At 43.1% G+C, this 21,396-nt stretch overlaps 1 protein-coding gene across 13 annotated transcripts in view; it reads right to left on the reverse strand.

Moving 5' to 3' along the window:
- Positions 1-21,396, reverse strand: part of TRPM3 (transient receptor potential cation channel subfamily M member 3) — a 587,648-nt gene that overhangs the window by 66,014 nt on the left and 500,238 nt on the right. For all 13 annotated transcript variants that reach the window (XM_037743827.1, XM_037743826.1, XM_017543459.2 and 10 more), the window contains 3 exons: positions 16,345-16,485; positions 7,585-7,713; positions 2,783-3,034 (listed from right to left, as the gene is read on the reverse strand). In XM_037743827.1, the coding sequence (XP_037599755.1) occupies positions 2,783-3,034; positions 7,585-7,713; positions 16,345-16,485 (522 nt within the window). The remainder of the gene's footprint in view (positions 1-2,782; positions 3,035-7,584; positions 7,714-16,344; positions 16,486-21,396) is intronic.

A 21,396-nucleotide genomic window follows, 5' to 3' on the forward strand; every position in this document is an offset into this window, starting at 1 on the left:
TTTAGTAGAGACAGGGTTTCACCATGTTGACTAGGATGGTCTCGATCTCTTGACCTCGTGATCCACCCGCCTCGGCCTCCCAAAGTGCTGGGATTACAGGCTTGAGCCACCGCGCCCGGCTTCAGAGGCCAATTTCGTTCCCTGGGGGACACGTGGAGATGTTTGGAGACTTTTTTGTAGTTGTAACTGCGTGTGTGCACGCACCTGTGCATGTTACTGACATCCACCAGGTAGAGGCCAGGGATACTGCTAAATATCCTTTGGTACACAGGACAGCTTCCTAAAATAAGGAATTATCTAGCCCACAACATCAGCAGTGTCAAGGTTGAGAAAATGTGGCCTAATTTTATAGCTATTATAGTTCTTGTTTTCACTGGGTCCACTTGAAAATACATTTGAGAATCTCACGAAAGCTTGTCCCCTCTGTCCAGAAAATTCACACACCCACACATTTTTATATATAAATTGCAGAGAGGGTCCACAGATTCTACCTCCTAAGCCCTCTCCATAGACTCTAAATCTAGACTCTCTGCTTTTAGACAGGAATTTTCACCAGAATCTCAAATTCATTGTTAAAGTGCAAAGAAGATGATATAATAGAGTAAGATACACGTTTTTTTCCTAGTCCAAAAAATCCCCAATTGAACTGGGGTTCCTTTTTAGGTAAGTAACTCAAGCTCATAAATTCAAGTTATTATTATTATTTTTTTGTATCTAGAATGAGTTTGGTGATATTTGCCCTAAACAATGCTGGTGTTATAAATACCATTTGTACAGAAGGGTTAGGAATACAGCGTAATAATCATGCTCACCAATTTTTCCTTTTTTTCATTGTATTTAAAACATGTCATTTGAACAAAATAACAGATAAAATTTGACAGCTATCAGCTGTGAGACAGACATAGCTGGTCCTTTAGTACGTATTATTTCTAATCATTACAACAATAACCCTATAAGATATGCATTTATTATACATCACTACTTTAGAAATGAGTAAACTGAGTCTCAAAGGGGTTTAAATAAATTGCTCAATGTGTCATACCCAATTCATTTTGAATTCAAATTTGTTCTCTGTTTGCATGGGTTTGTCAGTACTTTTGTAGGAAAAGTTGTGGTTATTTAAGATTCATTTCAGTAGAGGTACACACATACATAGACAGGGCTGTCTTATAAATATTCAATTTAAAGAACATCAGCCACGCATGATGGTTCATGCCTGTAATCCCAGCAATTTGAGAGGTCAAAGTGTGTGAATCACTTGAGGTCAGGAGTTTGAGGCCAGCCTGGCCAACCTAGTGAAACCCTGTCTCTAATAAAAACAAAAATTTAGTCAGCTGTGATGGCAGGCGCCTGTAGTCCCAGCTGCTTGGGAGGCTGAGGCAGGAGAATTGCTAGAATTAGGGAGGCGGAGGTTGCACCACTGCACTCCACCCTGGGTGATGGAGTGAAACACTGTCTCAAAAAATAAAGAACATCTATTGACCAATTATTGGTTTCAATGGCTGATACAATGGAAATGAAGTGAAAGATATTAGCAAAGAGGTTTTTCTTTTTTTGAGAAAAAATACCTTACTGCTGTCTTGAACTCTGGGCTCAGGTGATCCTCCCACCTTGGCTCCCAGGTAGCTGTGATCATAGGCTCATGTCACCACACCCTGCTAATTTTTCATTACTTTTTGTAGCATTAGGGTCTCACTGTGTTGCCCAAGGTGGTCTCAAACTCCTGGGCTCAAGTGATCTGCCTGCATTGGCCTCCCAAAGTGCTGGGATTATAGGCATGTGCCGCTATGTCTGACCAGCAAAGAGGCTCTTCGGTAAGAGGTGTTGGTCATGGTAGGATGGATGTATTTAACTTTTCCACATCTATTTCGTGAAAGTAAAGTTGGGGATACACTTAAAAAACTGGGAGAGCTGATTTAAAGCACTGCTTTCTGGCTTCAGGCTCTGATTCTTCCTCGAGTGAGTTTTGGGAGGGAGCTCATTTACTGATGCGCTCCTAGATTCATACCGATGCTGTCCTCCTAGGGTTCGGTCTCTATGGACAAAGTGTGGAAACTGGTGTGTGGTCAAGGACTACTGGAACAAATCCTCGGCCATTTGTAGGGAAGCACATTAGCTTGCTACTTGTGATTCTTTCTTCAAGAGTATGACAAGTGGGAGCATAATTCTGGAACTTAGTTCTTGACAGACATCACTTTCCAGTAGTGTAACGAACACATGATGCATGATAGAACTTAATGTTCAACTCAACCCAATTCAACTCTATGTTTTTCTTCCCTTTGTGTAGGGTAAGGCATTTTTTCTAGAACTTTATTTAAAAACACAGGATCTTTAAAAAAAATCTGTTAAAAATTTGTACTGGAGACCCATTCCTCCTCAGATAGTCAGCTAAAATGTAGCCTCCATCTGCTTTTTCTGATCTATATTATCTTTTCTATGGTTCTGTTGTACGTTAGACACATCTCTATTACAGCATTTTTCAAACAGTATGGTAATTACCCCACCCTCCCATCAATTTTAATCTCATGGAAAGAACATCTTTGTACACCCAACTCCTAGGCCAGTACCCAGCACAAAATAGATGATGTTTATAAATTTTTCAGTTTTGTCTATAGATGTGATTGAACCCTCCAACCTTCAAAAGAAATTTATAAAATAAAACACCTCTAGGGCCATCTCATTTAGACTTTGATAGCAGGCCAAAATGTATTATTTCCCTCTATCTGTTATCACCACTCCTTCTCTGAAAACTTACAACATGGAATCAAAAGATCCTACTTACCATTTTTCCAATCATCATTACATATGGGCCTAAATACTTGTTCACGCCAAAGATGTCTAGGAGACGGATGTACCAGTAAATGATGTTCACGCAGTAGATGACCCTCCCATCACTCCTGAAGGGCTGGTCTTGGAGACGAAGGATCATTCCGACAGAAAACAGAAGGATGGCAATGAGGTCCGTGACGTTCCAGTACTCCTGCAGCCACACCTTCACTTTCTGCAGCAACTTCCCTGGCTCTGACATCAGAATCTATAAGGCAGGAAGGAGAGCAGGGTTAGGTCTGGTTTCTATCTGTTTTTTCAGCCCAGTTGGGAAGTGCTTGGTCTGTTGGTTGATAGTAGTTGCTTGCTTTGTCTACCTGTATCTCTACTTAAATACTTGCATGCTATAAAAGTCCAATTGAGCTAAGCTTAGGCAATTATTCTTCTGCAGTATTTCAGAGGCAGATATAAGCAATAATTTTGATTCCTTGGGTGGCTGTAAAATTCTAACAGACACACAAGAGTTTTGCTATAAAATAATTCAATCCCAGTATGCCACACACCTCTGAAGTCTTCCTTCATCTCTGTAAACAGTGCCAACATACCGAGTTCCTCAGGCTGCTCACTTGGGAAGACTCCTCCATTTTTCTCTTTCACATCCCACATCCTCTGCACCAAGTCCTATCACCTCTGTTTCTAAATGCAACCTAGCCAACTACTCACCACCTCCACTGCTGCCGCCCTATTCTAAGCCCCATCACATCTTGCAGGTTGTGGCAGCCCTCTAACTGGTATCCCCACCATCATCATTGCCCACCTACTCTCAACCCCTTCTCTGAGCAGTACAAGGAATGATGTTCAAAAACCTGGATCTTTAAAGATTTGTCTGGTGATTACCAGGTTTTAAGAATAGGTAAAAACTCATCAAGCTGTACCCTTATGAGTTAACTCAGTTATAAATTATACCTCAATTGGGAGATTTATGAGACAAATCAACAACAACAATGGAAACCAAGCAAATTATTACAATGGTATACTTAAGCTTTCTGATGGCTTCCATTACAAATAGTGAAAAATCCAAACTCTTTATGGTGGCCTCATTTCACATCCCATCATATTCTCCCTTATTCTCTACCCTGTAGCCATACTGGCCAGCTCTTAAGCATAACAAGTTTATTCGATATTCAGGATGCTTGTACTTATTCCTTCTGTTCAGCACTTTCTTCTCCCAGATCTTTATTTGGCTCCTCTTCGTCGTCAAGGTCTCCAATCAAATGTCCCCTTTTTAGGAAGGCCTTTCTTGACTACTTTAGCTGCAGCAGCCTTCATGTCCCCAAGTCACTCTCCAGTACCCTATTTAATTTTTTGAAGTTTTCATCACTGTATGAAATCACCTTCTGTATGCTTGTATATGTATGTATGTATGAGTATGTGTGTCTGTCTACCTACCCCCTATCATCTATTCATCCATCCATTCTTTTCTTTTTCCTAGACAAACTCTGAGGGCAGACCCTTTGTACCCCAGGCCTGTTACATATTTGTCAACGGACTGACTATCTCGTAGGCACTAACGGCAATTTTCCAGTCCATTGCATATCCTAAGTCCTTCATAGGACTCTTGCCTTAACTTAAACCTAGAAGGGCTACCATGCATGGGTCTATGAAATGCATAGCTGGACAGCAGGATTTGCACCCATCCTGCACCACAGACCACCCCAGGACGTGAGAAGCCAGGGAACCCCACTTAGTGAAGCTGTGCACCAGGGCCACCTTCCTCAATGGCTCATGTTTACCCCTGAGGATTCCATCACTTCAAACCATGACCAGCCCCTTTCCCCACCTCAGAACCTCTCAAAGGAGAGGAGAGAAAAGACTGGAGGCAGGTCTATCTCCAGCTATTTGTGTGAATCCTCATGTCCACTATGATGGTTTACCTTAATCTGAAATAGTAAGGAATACAGGTTTTAGGAAGCCAGGGCTAGGGCTTGGAAGGCTGAGCAGGGTACCAGGACCTACCTGCTAGTTCTTTTTTTTATAGGCGGTGTCCTGCCCTAATCTCTAGCCCAGGGCATCTAAACTTTAGTGCAAATCAGAATCAACTGGAGGGCTGGGTAAAAGTTTTTGCTTCAGTAGTCCAGGGGTGGGGTGGGGAATTTACATTTCTAACAAGTTCCCAGCTCCTGCTGGTGGCCACAGTTTGAGAACCGCTGTCCTTACTCATCAGCAATCTCTGCAGCTGCTCTTGTCCTCTCACTCCCTGGCTACATCTTAACAGAGCAAAAAACCGTGTATGTAGCTGGGAAAAGGGGGTTGATGGGCAATGCCTTGAGCTTTTCCAACCCTTTGCTCATACTTTCCTAAAACTGTTAAACACAGAGGTTTTTAATGTAATTTTTAAATAGTGAAGCTTTTTTAAAAATTTTGTAAAGTCCCAACATTAAAAAAACAGAGCAGAACAGTCTGGGGTGAAGCAGAAATGGAGTCCCCCTGCCTCCTCCACCTCTCAAACCAGCCTTCAGGCACCTGTCTTCGAACCCTGAAAGCCTCAGGAGTATCATGGGGGGTCAGAAACAGCAGTGAGTCTAGGGATGGATCTGTCAGGTTTCATACTCGGTTGTCCGTTCTAGCTGTGGAATACGGGGAAATTTCTTAATTCCTGAGTCTCAGTTCCCAGACCTGTAAGTGGGATATTCTCACAGTCATGCTGTCGACCTCACAGAATTGTGGGGAGGAGGATCCAGATGAGATAACGTCTACCCACGCACGCTGTAAACAGTGCCATGCTATTAAGGGATTACCAGGGCTTGCTTTGGTGACTCCAGGCAGAAGTATGTGGGGTTGGGAATGGGGGCATCATGGGAAACCACAAAGCCTTCCTTGTGTATCCCTGGGAAGGCACCAAAGCATGCAAACTTTTCCATGTTCCCAGGATCTTGCGTCTGAGCCCTGGAGGTCCTGCATGCTGACTGAGGAGGCAGGAAGGCCGTGGTCTGTGGGGTCCTCACCCATTGGTCGTCAGGCACCTCTTGGGTGAGTTCCGGGCAGGACATGGGGGTTGGGGCACGTCACTGGGCCGCAGAGGAAAAGGTCAGACTCGGAGGTGGTCACCGCCTCACTCCCCACAGGAAGCAGGGACTCTTTGGTTGACCCCTTCCTGACCCCAGCCTCCAAAGCCCTGCCCTCCCTGCTATTCTCTGCCTCCTGAGGAGAAATGGATATCCAGGCCTGGAGGCTCCTGGCAGCCTGCCCATTTGGCAGCCTCTGCCAGAACAGTCCGTGGAGTACAGGCTGCTCCCTGTCTTCTCCCTGGAGAGACTCCAATCTCCCTGCTCGAGTCCTTCCCTTTTCTGCTTATCATGGGGAAGGAATATGCGTCTAGGCGTTAAATCGCGCGGGCGCCAGCTGGTACAGCACAGCCACGGGGCCTCAGTTCTCAGAGAGCTGCACAAAGACCAAAGCAAATTTATTACTGTTTTTCAGTTTGCAAATGGGAAATCCACAACATAGGTCAAGAAGAAAAGGCACCATGAATGGGAGGACAGAAGTGTAGACAACTAGCTGGAACAAGGCAAGGCATTCCATTTTTTTTTTTTTTGAAAAAAGATCCAGGCTCTTTTCAAATGGGACTAGCATACCCACTCCTAAGTTCTCAGGATGGGGAGATGCTAATTGGAGTTAAAATATCCCCCAAATAGTTTAAAAACCCAAGAGAAGGGCTTAAAATAGAGATAAGACATTTTTTATGACTTCCATACAACTGCATCTAACAGATACTGCAACTTTTCTCTGGAAGAGAACATTCTACATCTGAAACCTTGCCTTTTAACCTGTGTTTGTTTGTATTAAAGGCAAGAGTGAAGGTGTGGATTTGTAGGAGTCCTTTTTTCCTATGGTACCCAGTATTTTCTGTCACCCACTGTCGTACAGCAGTTAGGGTTGTTCCTGAGCTCTTAAAGGCGAAGTGGACTTGACTGGGAGCATTTCCTCCAGAAAGGGCCTGTCTTGCCTACCATCATTTCGGGAAAAATGCAGAGAAATCGGCACTGCCACCTAAGCCTGCCTTCCCTAAGGGTTGTCCCTGGTGGAACAGGCGCTCATGGTGAGCATTGAGCGGGGCTGCAGAGCCCTCTTGTGGACTTTTGCTTGATCACAGTCTTTTTAGCAGCTCGGAATCTGATGGACCCCTGGGTTACCTCTGATTTCCAATAAACCATTTAGAGGTGGCATTTTGAAGGCTCCCTTTAGGCCATAGGAATGGGGGGAGAAAAGAGGCCCACAACCTGAAGGACCTGCGTTCAGTTCACCTTGGTGGTCCCTACGGCTGGTGGAGTGTGTGGTGCCCAGCAGGTGCGAGTGGAATGTTGAGAAGAAAAAAACCAGAGAATGAGGCAAATGAATGAGTGAAAGCAGAGTTCCTCCTAGAGCACCAGAAACACATCCGGAGACAGGGATTCACAGGCTGTGTCCAAAGACACCCAGAGTAAGGGGTTGAAAGGGGAGTTAAAAGTGGCAACATCTAGAAAGTCATGTTTTTAGGGATGAGTAAAGACAGGTGTAAATGGCCTCAAAAACAATTGGAGGCCTTCTGGGACAAAAGCCACGTTAGCAGAGGACCAAATCCTAAGCATTCGGAGAGACACCCATATCAGGACCACCCTGTGAAGCCTCCCCAGGCTGGACAAGGAGCAAAGCAGCAGCTGTGGTAGCCTTAGAGAAAACAGATTCCAGCTTAATGTGCATCTCAGGCAACTTCCTGCCCCCTCCGTCCACAGATAACCACTGCCCTTCTCTTATGTTTTCTTTTACGAAAGCTGTTACCTCTCTCATCTTTTCTATTCCCAGGGTGAAAATATAGGAGATGACGATCCATTCCTGGGTGGACGGCCAGCGTTCCATCTTCACTAACACGATATAGTTGAAAAGCATCAGGTATCCAATATACGCCAGCTGTAAGGAAATACAATACGGTGCTCTGGCTGTTCGGGCCCAGGAGCCCCAGCAGCAGCCCAGGCCACCGCACAGCAGCACAGAACAAGGTCAGCAAGCATGACACAGAATTTATGACAAAATGAACTTTAAGGTGCTAAACTACCAAAAGAATTAGAAAAGATTGTAATACTTGAAATAATAGAATATGCAATCTTTCTTTTAACCCGTACATGTGTCGCTGGGGCTCTGGTGCTTTGTTTGAATCTATGTGTCACGATGCATCATTTCGTCTTGCAGTTACCCATTTTTGTGTGTGTTTTCTCTTCGCTAAAAAGGGAACCTTGGCTGTCAGTGGCTGCTCTTGCTCATGCGTGGACCTTAGGTTCTTAAACTAGGACAGCACAGTGGATTTTTGCCTCATGAATGCCAGGCAGAATAAGCGTCCGTGAGAAGAAAAGGAAGCAGGAGATGCATGTAACACCTGTAAACTGGTCAAACCAATATAAAAATAGCCCAGGCTTCAAGTGCTTGTCTTGTCAGTGCCCTGGGAGGGTTTTACTGTTTTCATTTTACCGCCTTCCTGCCTTACCCAAGTTAAAATATTCCTTCCTGGTATTTGCTGCATTGAAACAAAACAAGAGAAGACAACACAATTTATAGAAAGGAAAGGGTCTGTGTGGTCTTTTGTGGACTGGAGTGGGGTTTAATCCCCAAAAGGCTCTGGCTCCTTGGGGTTGGATCCTGATGTGACTGGCTGGATTGCTGATGTCTGGGAGAACTCCCCAGGGTTTGTTGACTGTTCCTGGAGGATTCAGTTGTGTCAAGGTGAGTGAAATGCAGGGAAACTGGTGAGGCTCTTGCATAAGGGGCTGAGGAGCCGTGAGAAAAAATTCACCCTAAAGGCAATGGTAGATTAGCTAGGCCTTCTTCAGGCAATGCCTCAAGTCGAGTGAGGCAGTCACTGGCCTTAGGAACCAAGGGGGAGTTTATTAAAATCTGCTGTACTCTTCAGAGTGGTGTAGCAGATAACAGGACACAGTGTGGGTCAAAGGACTGAGGCCTTGAGGGGTCTGCAGGTACTGTGTGACTTTGGAGCTGGGAAGGCTGCTTAGAAGGTAGAGGAAGCTGCAGCCTCGCTGGGGAATGTGCTCCTTTCTCCCTCCCTCTCTACCTCCCACTTTCTTTTCCTGATAAAAGGATTCTCTTATTTTTTGAGACAGGGTCTCACTCCCCCCACGCAGGCAGGAGTGCAGTGGTATCATCATCTCAGCTCAGTGTAGCATGGACCCCCTGAGCTCAGGTGATTCTCCTAATTTAGCCTCTTGGGTAGCTGGGATGACAGGCACGTGCCACTATGCCCCGCTAGTTTTTGTGTTTTTGGTAGAGATGGCATCTCACTTTGTTGGCCAGGCTGGTCTCAAACTCCTGGTCTCAAGAGATCCTCCCACCTGGGCCTCCCAAAGTGCTGAGATTACAGGCATGAGCCACTATACCCAGCTGAATGGATTCTTGGTTTTTGTGGGTTTTTTTCGGAGACTGAGTCTTGCTCTATTGCCCAGGCTGGAGTGCAGTGGTGTGATCTGATGTCACTGCAAATCTCTGCGTCACCCTCCCTAGTAGCTGCAATTACAGACACTTGCCACCATGCCTGGCTAATTTTTGCATTTTTAGTAGAGACGGGGTTTCACTATGGTGGCCAGGCTGGTCTTGAACTCCTGACCTCAGTGAGCCACCTGCCTTGGCCTCCCAAAGTGCTGAGATTATAGGTGTGAGCCGCCACACTTGGCCTAAATAGATTGAGACTCCATCATGCTGCACATTTGCAGACACAACTGTCGCACAAAAGAAGTTCCTTATATCTTAAAGGGTGAACTGTGTCAGAGTTAAATGAGATGGCTTATGAGAGCTGGGCAGGTACGCTCAGTCTCTACCTGCATGGTTTGTACTGACCTACCCTCACCCCCCGGGGCCTATCATTTCAACCTATGCCTAGGTCCTACCCCTCCCCATCTTCAGGAATCATGAAAAGTTCTCAGGGAAGAGTTTACTTAAAATTGTGTAGGATGCTGTTTAAAAATCGGTTCAAAATAATGGAATTTGGTTCATATGGTTTCCGTTTACCATAATACACTGGCATTAATTCTGTAGTCCTGTGAGTACAGACTGCAAAAAAAACAAAAAAAGGACTTCAGTGGTTAAAACTCTAAAATATACTCTCAGCTTCCTTCTGACTTGAAGTCCTTCTCTTAGTTGGGTCAAATTCCATCACTTGTATGTGAAATGAATATTGTTAACTGCCCTGGTTTTATCATTTTACCCACTTCATTGGAAAACCTTCCAAAGCAAAGCATTATCTTCTCTTGTCATATGCAGGCCCAGTGACACACACAGTCTTCCAGAACCTCTGCATTGTAGTATTTAAAAGTAACTCCTTGAAACTGCATCTGCCCTCTGAATACAGGTCTAATGTATTTAGTGGAAGGACGGTAGGCATAGGTATCAGTGAAGCTTGGATTTAAATCCCAGCTCACATACTTCCTAGATGTATCATCCTTTGTAAGGCTAACCTTCCTGGGCCTCCATTCTGGAGAATGGGATCACTTCCACTTTCCCTACAGTGCCTTTGTAATGACTGGGGATCTGTATGTCTGTCTGTCTGTGTCTCCCAATACACTGTAGAGGCCCAATAAATACTGGCTAATAACCACCTGTTTTTTTCAAGATGGTGGTGTTGTGTTGTTCTTTTTGTCTCCTCTTCCCTTAGTCCTTACTTCCCTTTGATTTCCAATTAACTATGCCCACATCTCTTTTTTTTTCCTTCTTTAAAAAATTGCCCTCATTATTGGTTATGCTTGCTCGATTTTCATAGTTTTTAGCATCACAGTTACTCTATAGGGAACTTTTTCCATAGTCAAGCTATAACATAGTATTTTGGGACAACTCTCAAAATATAGACTTCTGAAAATAGGGTCTTATGTTTAGATAGCACAACAGAGAACTGGCTGCTGTCTTGGAAGCAGCCTATCTCAGAACTCACCAATATTCATGCAGCCTTGCTGTAGATTATCTTGATATGACGGGCTTTGTGTATGTGTGTGTGTATATATGTATTCTGTAAGCTTTAACAACCTGGATGTAGAATGTCCAGGCTTTTGAACAGAATTATAACCTATGAGTCTTATTTAAGTCAGTGGGAAAACTAAGAATTTGCATTTTGTTAACATATATTCTGTAGGAAGTTTAAGGTGGTTTTTTTCCAGTTCTGTGAAGAAAGTCAATGGTAGCTTGATGGTGATAGCATTGAATCTATAAATTACTTTGGGCTGCACAGAATTGGAAAAAAACACCTTAAACTTCATATAGAGCCGAAAAAAGAAAAAAAGCCAATGTAGCCATGACAGTTGCAAGCCCAAAAACAAAGCTGACGTTATCACACTACCTGACTTCAAACTATACTACATGGTTATAGTAATCAAAACAGCATGTTACTGGTACCAAAACAGAGACATAGACCAATGGAACAGAACAGAGGCCTCAGAAGTAACACCACACTTCTACAACCATCTGATCTTTGATAAACGTGACAACAACAAGCAATGGGGGAAGGATTCCCTATTTAACAAATGGTGTTGGGAAAACTGGCTAGCCATATGCAGAAAGCTGAAACTGGATCCCTTCCTTACACCTTCTACAAAAATTAACTCCAGATGGATTAAAGATTTAAACATAACACCCAACACCATAAAAACCCTAGAAGAAAACCTAGGCAATACCATTCAGGACATACGCACAGGCAAAGACTTCATGACTAAAACACCAAAAGCAATGGTAACAAAAGCCAAAATAGACAAACGGGATCTAATTCAACTTAAGAGCTTCTGCACAGCAAAAGAAACTATCATTAGAGTCAACTGGCAACCAACAGAATGGGAGAAAATTTTTGCAATCTACCTACCTGACAAAGGGCTAATATCCAGAATCTACAAAGAACTTAAACAAATTTACAAGAAAAAAACAACCCCATCAAAAAGCAGGCGAAGGATATGAACAGACACTTCTCAAAAGAAGACATTTACATATCCACAAACATATGAAAAAAAGCTCATCACTGGTCATTAAAGAAATGCAAATCAATACCATACCACACTGAGATACCATCTCACACCAGTTAGAATGGCGATCATTAAAAAATCAAGAGACAGATGCTGGAGAGGATGTGGAGAAACAGGAACACTTTTACACTATTGGTGGGAGTGTAAAATAGTTCAACCATTGTAGAAGACAGTGTGGCGATTTCTCAAGGATCTAGAAGTAGGAATTCCATTTGACCCAGCAATCCCATTTCTGGGTATATACCCAAAGGATTATAAATCATTCTATTATAAAGACATATGCACACATATGTTTATTTCAGCACTGTTCAAAATAGCAAAGACTTGGAACCAACCCAAATGCCCATTAATGATAGAGTAGATTAAGAAAATGTGGCATATATACACAATGGAATACTATGCAGCCATAAAAAAAAGGATGAGTTCATGTCCTTTGCAGGGACATGGATAAAGCTGGAAACCATCATTCTCAGCAAACTGACCCAACAACAGAAAACCAAACACTGCATGTTCTCACTCATAAGTGAGTGCCGAACAATGAAAACACAAGGACACAGGAGGGGAATATCATACACAGGGATCTTTCGGCGGGGGGCGGGGGAGGTAGGAGGCAAGGGGAGGGACAACATTAGGAGAAATACCTAAAGTAGATGATGGGGTGACGGGGCACATGTATACCTATGTAACAAACCTGCATGTTCTGCACATGTACCCCAGAACTTATAGTAAAATGTGTGTGTGTATGTATATATATATATATATATATATATATATATATATATTCTTTCTATGCATTTTCCATTAACCAAGATTCATGCTTCTTAAACTATCAAACACAAGCACCAAATCCTGCCACAGTTTACTGTGGACCCCTGGTGGGACTTTGCTCTTCCTCACTTCTTCCTGGGCCTTTTTCTACTATCTCTGGAGAGCAGAGGGAAACATGGTCTTATAGAGGATAGAGTTGGTCACTGCCAGGGAAACTCAGAGCATGCACTGTGTTCTCTGATATGCAGTCACTTTACACTTTGAATTTGAACTTTTCCAGCCAGCTACCTGAAATAGGCTCTCAACACAAGCAGGGCCTAGGAGCCAGTTGGACCCCTGCCTCCTTTCTTCTTAGATGAGAAGACCTACCCTGCTCCTAGAGAAGCTTGCTACGATGAAAAAGTGAGGTTATATGGAAATGAGGTGTGTCCTACCTTTCAGAAACTTGGGAGAGTGGGAGAGGCCATTTTTGGAAATCTGGTGAGAAATACTCTTGCAGAGAAAAACACAGCCCGAAGCACATAGGACCTTCAGTCTGAAACTGAATTTCATTGTAAAGCATGTCTGGTGATTTGAGACTGGCACACCTCATTTCCAATCACCTCCTGGAGAGCTGGACTTTGTCAGTACGTGAAGATGTAAACAAAACTGAACAGATCTGGGAGATCCAGTCTGATGGGTTTCCTGAGGCCTGCCCTGTCAGCCACGCTGAAGGGTGCTGACAACAGGCCCCATCCCACAAAGAGGAGCCTCTCAATAAGCCACCAATAACATAAGCAAAGCAGCATGTCTCAGCCATCTCTAATCATAAGATTTACCTGGGAAGCTGGTTCAACTAACATGGCCTTTTAGGATCCTTCCTGAAGATTTGATTCCATGGGTCTATGATGGGGCTAGAAATGTGCATTTCTAACAAAACCCTTGTCATCACCGAAGTTTTAGAAATACTGATTCTATCACTTCTGATTTCTGCTCCCAGGGGTCTACAAACTTTTTCTGCAAATAGCCAACTAGTTAACCTTTAAGGCTTGGTAGACTTGATAGTCTCTCTCTCTGTCTTTCAGCACTCATCAACTCCACGTGGTAGCACAAAAGCAGCCGGTCTATTGGTAATGTTAAATCAGGTTGATCCTAAAACTGCCTCCTTACATACTTTAAGTTCGGCCTAAAGGTTTCTCTGTACATTATCAACTATAGCCAATGAAGGTGTAACAGGACCATTTATCGAGTTTTGGTCAATCAAATGTAGCCAACTGTTCGAACCATGTTCAAATAAGGCAAATGCTGAGCTGTAACCAATCCAGCTATTTCTGTACCTCACTTCCATTTTCTGTATGCCACTGCCCTTTTTCTGTACATAAATCTTCCACCACATGGCCCTGCTAGAGTCTCAGAGCCTACTCTGGCTTGGAAGGCTGCCTGATTCACGAATCATTCATTGCTCAATTAAACTCCTTTAAATTTATTCGGCTCAAGTTTTTCTTTTAACAGAAAGTAAGAGTCTGTCTGTGTTCCAATTACGTATGGACACTAAAATTTGAATATGTGTCTCAAGTTTTCGTTTTTAAATTTCATTTCAACCCTTTAAAAATGTAAAAACCATTCTTAGTTCGCAGGCCATAATCACAGGCTATGGGTTGTCATCATCCGGCTCAAAGGCTGTAGTTTGCCAAGAACTGTTCCAGGCTAATAGCTGGGTTATCATAATATAAAAGGAAGAACAGACCTGGGTGTAAAATAGCTGCAAAAATATTATTTTGAGCTGGGTGCAATGGCTAATGCCCGTAATCCCAGCACTTCGGGAGGCCAAGGCAGGCCTATTGCTTGAGGCCAGCAGTTCAAGACCAGCCTGGCCAACATGGCTAAACCCCATAGATAACTCAGGAGGCTGAGGCATAAGAATCACTTGAACCCGGGAGGTGGAAGTTGCAGTGAGCCAAGATCACACCATTGCACTTCAGCCTGGGTGACAGAGTGAGACCCTGTCTCCAAAATAAATAAATAAACAAATAAATAAATATCATCTTGATAAAATAGTTGTTAGGATTACAGAGAGTACTTAAATGGTACCTAGAACATTCCCTCAAACATAGTAGCTGCTCACTAAAAGACAGTATTTTTGCTGAGTGGATAGATGAACACAACACTGATTATCTACTGCTGCGCAATGTGACTAGCCTAGGAAAAACAATAGTCACAGTTACATTGTACTTACATGTCAAGGAACTGTTTTAAGTGCTTTGCATGTTTTAACACATTTAATCTTCATTAAGTCCTATAAAATCGGAGCTACTATTATGGGAAATTAAGTTGTTTGAGGGCACTCGGTAAGAAGTGCAGATGGGATTCCCACCCAGGCTGTCTGATTCCAAAGTCCATGTTTGTCACCACTAAGCTGTTTTCTGCAAGGTTAAAAATAATATAGAGCTGTATAAAATATATGAATAGAAATGATTATGCATGTCTCAGTTATTTTGGGGGGGAGAGAATTTTTCTCTTAACATTAATAAATTTCAATTTTTACTTCACTGAAAACATCTGATATTTGTATTTCGATAATAATCTATCCTCTCTCAAGACCACGCTTTAAAGTGGTGGTTTCTGAATGGTGGCAATTTTATCCCACAAGGGGACACTTGGCAATGTCTGGAGACATTTTGGTTCTCATTCTTGGGGGCTAAAGAGTTGCCACTGAGTAGAGGCCTGGGATGCTGTAAACATACTACCTGTGGGGATGGGGGTGGCCCCCCAAAGTGAAGAATTATCCAGCCCTAAATGTTAATAGCACTGAAGTAGAGAAACCCAGCTTTAAAGTCAGTGTTAAATGTTGGCACACAGGACCACATGAAAAGCACCTCATCTGGTCATTTGAGTCATTTTGGCCTCAGATACAGATTATCCTGTTGCTGACTCAAATGACTGCTATGCAGCTGGTTGTGAAAAGGGCTAAAAATACAGACGCGCTATCCTTCATCTGGTGCAGTTCCACTGTGGCTGGAAGGAATTGGAGATGACCTGGGCCAAAAGCTCACCATAAAAAAAAAATCAACAGTAGAAGTGAAGAACCAATCATTGAACCATTTCTACCATAGCAGGAGTTCATTTCAGGGACAATTCACTCTTTCGTAGGCAGAAAATGTTTACAGGATGTGCATTCTAAACAATATTTGCTATGACTGTAGGTTGCCTTTGAGTAGTTTTTGCTGCTGTGGTTTGCATATTGTTAATTGTGTTGGAACAAGAAAGGTTGCTCAATGACATTAGCAGATTGGGAGTAGTTATGCGCGCGCGCGCGCACACACACACACACACACACACACACACACACACACACACACACGACCTCCTTTAGTGGTGTTGCTTCCAGACTCTCCTCACTGTTTACCCACCAAAAGTCCTCCCAGATCCAGACTGGCATCTAAAATGGGCAACTGTGATTTAGCGCTTGTCCATTCAAAACAAGGAAGCCTTTTAGAAAACGACATCTACTTTCCTGTCAGGCAAGACTCATACTCATCTCACCTCTATTTCTGTTAGTTCTCACCTCCACCATTTCCTTTATTTTCTGAGAGGAAGAAAAATGTGGCCTGTGAAAGCTGCCTAACAAATGCCACAAATCTTGCAAAGCTACTGAAAAGGCAAGGTCACAGAACTTTCATTTCTGTGTGCGGCACTTCTGACTTGCAGAGAAAACCGCACAGGTGCATGAGAAATAGACATTGGCTCCTCGTGCCCATCCATTAGGAAGAAGAAAAGGCAATGTGCTTACTGTGTAGAACCAGAACTTCACGATGGGTGCATTGTAGAATTCATAGATTTTTCTGCCGAGGGGGATTAACCGGTGCCTGCTCTGAACTTCTTCTTCATCCTTCTTCCTGGAGGACTCCCCGTTGTTTCGTCCCAGCATTGCCTATGGTGGAAGAGAATTGATACCATCATGGCAGGGCTCTGGAGAGCATGTAGTCCAGTGTGCTCATTTTACAGATGAGGAAAGGATGCTCAGAGAACCTAAGAACCCAAGGCCCCAGAGATTTAGTTGTACCTTTCTAAGAGTGTATTTGCACTACACTGTAATCTGTGAATATCCCTTGCCTGAGATGGAAGGCCTTGGGTATATTTCTTGACCATTCTCTTCTCTTCAACCCTGGGACTTCTAGAAGATGTGGGTAACAGAAGATGCCCAGATTCCAGAGAGGAAGAAAGAGTGTAGCCTGGGAAGGCCAGACTTCAGGAATCTGTTCTCCCTCCCCACCCACACTCTCTCTCTATATATATATATCATAAAACAGGCTAGATCTGGGTTAAAATTCTGTCTCTTCAAATGCTAAGGACCCTTAAGTCAAAGGTAAATTGGACCAGAGTACTTAATTTATCCAAAGGTTGTGAATACTCAAGTAATAAATGATCTGCAGTGCCTGGAGCTTCGTTAGGTTGGTGATATGGTTTGGCTCTGTGTCCCCACCCAAATCTCATCCTCGAATTGTAATCCCTATGTGTCAAGGGAGGGACCTGGTGGGAGGTAATTGGGTCATGGGGGCAGTTTCTCCCATACTGTTCTTGTGATGGTGAGCGAGTTCTCATGAGAGCTGATGGTTTTAAAGTGTGGCACTTCCTCACCCTCTCACTCTGTCTCTCCTGCCACCATGTAAGATGTGCTCTGCTTCCCCTTAGCCTTCTGCCATGATTGTAAGTTTCCCAAGGCCTCTTCAGCCGTGCAGAACTGAGTCAATTAAACCCTCTTTTGTTTATAAATTACCCAGTCTCAGGCAGTATCTTTATGGCCATGTGAAAATGGGACTAATACAGTTGGTGACATCTCCCCGACCCTTAGGCGTGGGCCTTGCCTCCCTGATTTCAAAGGCTATAAATCCTGAATTATTGCTGGTACCGTTTTATGGTAGTTCCTGTGAACACTGCCTTCCTCTGCAACTATGTGGGACTAGGGGAAGGATGCCAGTCAGGCCTGACCTGGAGAGGTCCTTGTCTCCAAGGTGCTAGAAATTTCCCTGAGAACAGAATTGTTTCCTTCTCATTCATGACAACAGTAGCAGTGACAAAAACTATGAATTAGATTTAACTGAGAAATAATTCCAGGCCTGGGTCACTCAGAAGGGAGACTGAGTCCCAACGCAGACACTTCAAATTGGTGGCACCACGGGAAATATTTTTAACCACTCTGACACTTAGTATTTTTAAGTGTAAAATGAAGGTAATAAAGTACCCACTATAGGGTTGGCCTACAAGTCAGTTAACATCTGGCACTTAATAAGTCCTCGGTAAACATTAGCTAGGATTTAAAGTAAACTGAGACCTTCTTTGACACTCTTGACTAAAATGATCTAGTTGAAATCACTTACTAGAAAAAAAGTGTTATTAGAATCTATATCAGCATAATTTCTTGGCTTTAATTCTTCAGCACTTACTAGTTTCACAAAATTTGGAGATTTTTATTACATGTGAGGACAGGGTAAGACTTTATAACTGCTCAATTCAAGGACTTGGGACAAGACAGAGTCTTGTTCTGGGACTACTGGGAATATAAGCTTAAAGTTGAGAGAGCTCATTATAGAAACAATTCACTGGTTTTGAAGTTGAGAATACAGACAGCCCTAGATAATTCTGGTTTAAAATAATTTACCTAAAATATACTAGTTTCAACTACTTGGTTCATTATCTCAAATATCCACTTTATTCAAATATGTAATAATCACAAATGATTGACCTGTAACCAGTAAGATTTCTGAAGAAGGTAACTTCCATCCCTTTGTAGACTCTGGCTGGAAAAGTCCCTTGAGTTAATGAAGAACTTAGATTGCATACTAAGACTTAAGTGTTTATTTTCAGTGAGCAGAGTAAGTCTTTCTGATGGACATGGCACAGTAGACAGTGATAGAGTTCTATAAATATTGATCGTTGACCTCAAGAAACTCTGGTTACATGACATTTGGTTGTCTATAATTTATGTAACATAATTATCATGCTTCTGTTCTGTTTATGTGCTTGACAACCTAATGCTATTTGGGGACACAATGAGATGAAAGTAAAGACAGCTTGAAGGTTTTTAGGCATCTTGGAGAGTGGCATGTTGGGGTTACTTTTGGGGATGGTGGCTTTCCCAGCAGAGCTATAGACATGCCCTGGGTCTGTGGACTTGTGGGGACTTTATGAGGCAAAGTGGAGACATTTATCCAGCAGTGCATTCAAAACAAAAACAAAAGCCTGTTTTGCCTTTATTATTCAGACATATTCCTGCATGAATGCATTTGTAAAAGGCTTGTCTTTCATGGGTTTAAGTAAAGCATTTTTGACATTTCATTAATTCCAGCCTAAGCAGCTTAACTGGTGATGTTGTTTATGTCTTTTCCCTGTATTCAAACATTTCCTTTAACATTCCTTAAAGCAGAATCTAACAGGGTCAAATATAGACAAAACCGCACAGCATGATTTGAGAATGGATGCTGGCTAGACACAGATGTCAAGGCTGAGAAAGTTCCTTTGAGGTGAACTAAACAACTAAAAGCTACAAAAATGGAGTGAATTGAGGTTGATATTTTTGTGTCTCATTTTGGAAGGGCCAAAGGAAAATGTCCCATTCCAAGGGAGGATATACTGGTTTAACACAGAAGCTCAAATATCAAGCCCATAAAAGGAGGGGAGGTGCCAATGAGCTGCACTCTGCAATTGTGTTCAGGTTCTGTCCACTGACCAGTGCCCGAGCAGTGACAGAATTTGCCATCAGAGTCAAGGGAGGCTCCCCTTTAAAGACAACTGCTGTCCAGTCCTGAGTTTGCCAGGCCACATCTCCTTTCCTTCTTTTCTTCTCCCTACTGTTTCTGCCTGTGGAGAAGAAACTCGGGCAGCAATGCTCTTGCAGTGCCTTCTACTGGACTCTTAGTAAACAATGCCAGAGTCTATTCTCTTGTTAGCAAAGTTTGCTCTTAATGTAGAGATGCATCTCTTACAGTGGCTTCTCGAATGATCAGGTTCTCAGGCCCTAGACTGAGCAGGGGAAGCTACCTCTCTCTGCTTTCTTCCCTGACACCAAACCAGAGAGAATGCTGATTCAGTTTCTGGATGTCTTCCTAGGATGTGTGCTGATGTCAGGACTGTGCCAGGCTTGACTTGGAGGCTCATTCATCACTTTTGGATTCTTTCTGCTACAGGGTGGACCAAACTGGTTGAGCAGCCACACTTGAGAACAGGGAAATGTTCTCTCTCACCCTTAACCTATTGTCTAAAAGTGTGACTGATGGAGCCTATATGCCTGGGTTCTGATCTTAGCTTTGCCATGGATTAGCTGGTATCCTTGGGCAATTTAACCTCTCTGAGTGTTAGCTTCTCCATCTGTAAAATGGGGATTAGGGCTGGGCATGGTGGCTCATGCCTGTAATCCCAGCACTATGGGAGGACAGGGTAGAGGACTGCTTGAAACCAGGAGCTCAAGATCAGCCTGGGCAATCTCTTAAAAAAGAAAATTAGCCAGGTGTTGTGGTGCACGCCTGCATTCCCAGCTACTTGGGAGGCTGAGGTGGGAGGATCCCCCGAGATCACAAATTTGAGGTTACAGTGAGCTACAATCTCACCATTTTACTCTAGCCTTGGTGAGAATGTGTGACCCTGTCTCTAAAAATAAATAAAAATAAATAATTAAGTAAGATGGAGATAATAATAGTGCCTACCTTGTGGGACTTTCCTGAGGATACCATTAATAAGTATGTGTAAAGCGCTTAGCACTGTTAAAACAATATTAGTTCACAGTGTGCCAGTCTTCAATATAAGTAGTTTACAGGCACAGTTTTTACACTAGACAACTACTTGTGAGGTAACAACATTATCGTTGCTGGGTCTGAGGTTATAAAATTGTGCCCAAGGTCACACAGCAAGTAGATGATGGGGCAGGATTCTGGCTCCAGAACACACGTTCAGCTGAAATATTCAGTACAGGTTCTGTATTACTATTGCCAATTTTCTTCTAATGATCAAATTATTATCTTCTAGCCAGAGGACAAAATTATGGTGAGATTGTTAGGGGAGACAGTCATCTGTTACAGAAGTGAGCTGGCTCCTCCACAGGTTTTTATACAAATCCTCAAACTGAAACAAAGGTTGGCCTTTAATCCAGTAAGTCTGGGACTGTGTCTGCAAATAGATCTTTAGAAAGAGCCTACTGGAAGGAAATATTCTTTATCTGGAGGAGAAACAATTCACAGTGCTGTCCCACTAGGATAATAATACAAAGCCCTTTTGTCACCTGAGCAAAACCAATTTTTGATTTCACCCCTTATAGCTTCTTCTGGGTCACTACAGCAACGGTCAATGGCGGGGGTGGTGAGGGAGGGTGAGGCATATTGAGAAAGTCCTTATGGAGCTGTTGCTTGATGACTTCCAAGCTATGAAGCCTTGTTTGTCCCTTTAATAGCATATGATATTTTTAGCCTTTGCATATGAGCCAGTGGCAGTCACGCTGCTCAGGCGGGGATTGCGAAAAGCTGTCCCATGTCCAGCTGCCCCCTTCCCTCTGCAGAACAAAGCCGCTATGCTCTATAATTATACCAGGAAGGGCTAATAAAGGCTTTGCATACAAACCTCAAAATTCAATTAGTGCGGTAATTGTGAGCCTGACCCTGAAGACAGATACAAGCTTAGCTTCTGGTCTGCAGAACAGTACCAGCTCAGTGAAGCTGGTTGCTCCCGAATCATGCATTCCCTTTCCTTCCTCGTGTGCTGAGATAGACAAATCATCTGGCTGTTCAAAAAGCTTTGCCTGTTTGGAAAATGTAGAGTGTCTTGCTTTAGAATTTCATTGGTTTGTCCTGTACCA

This window comes from Cebus imitator, unplaced genomic scaffold (genome assembly GCF_001604975.1).
Source record: "Cebus imitator isolate Cc_AM_T3 unplaced genomic scaffold, Cebus_imitator-1.0 Scaffold155, whole genome shotgun sequence".
Classification (NCBI taxonomy): domain Eukaryota; kingdom Metazoa; phylum Chordata; class Mammalia; order Primates; family Cebidae; genus Cebus; species Cebus imitator.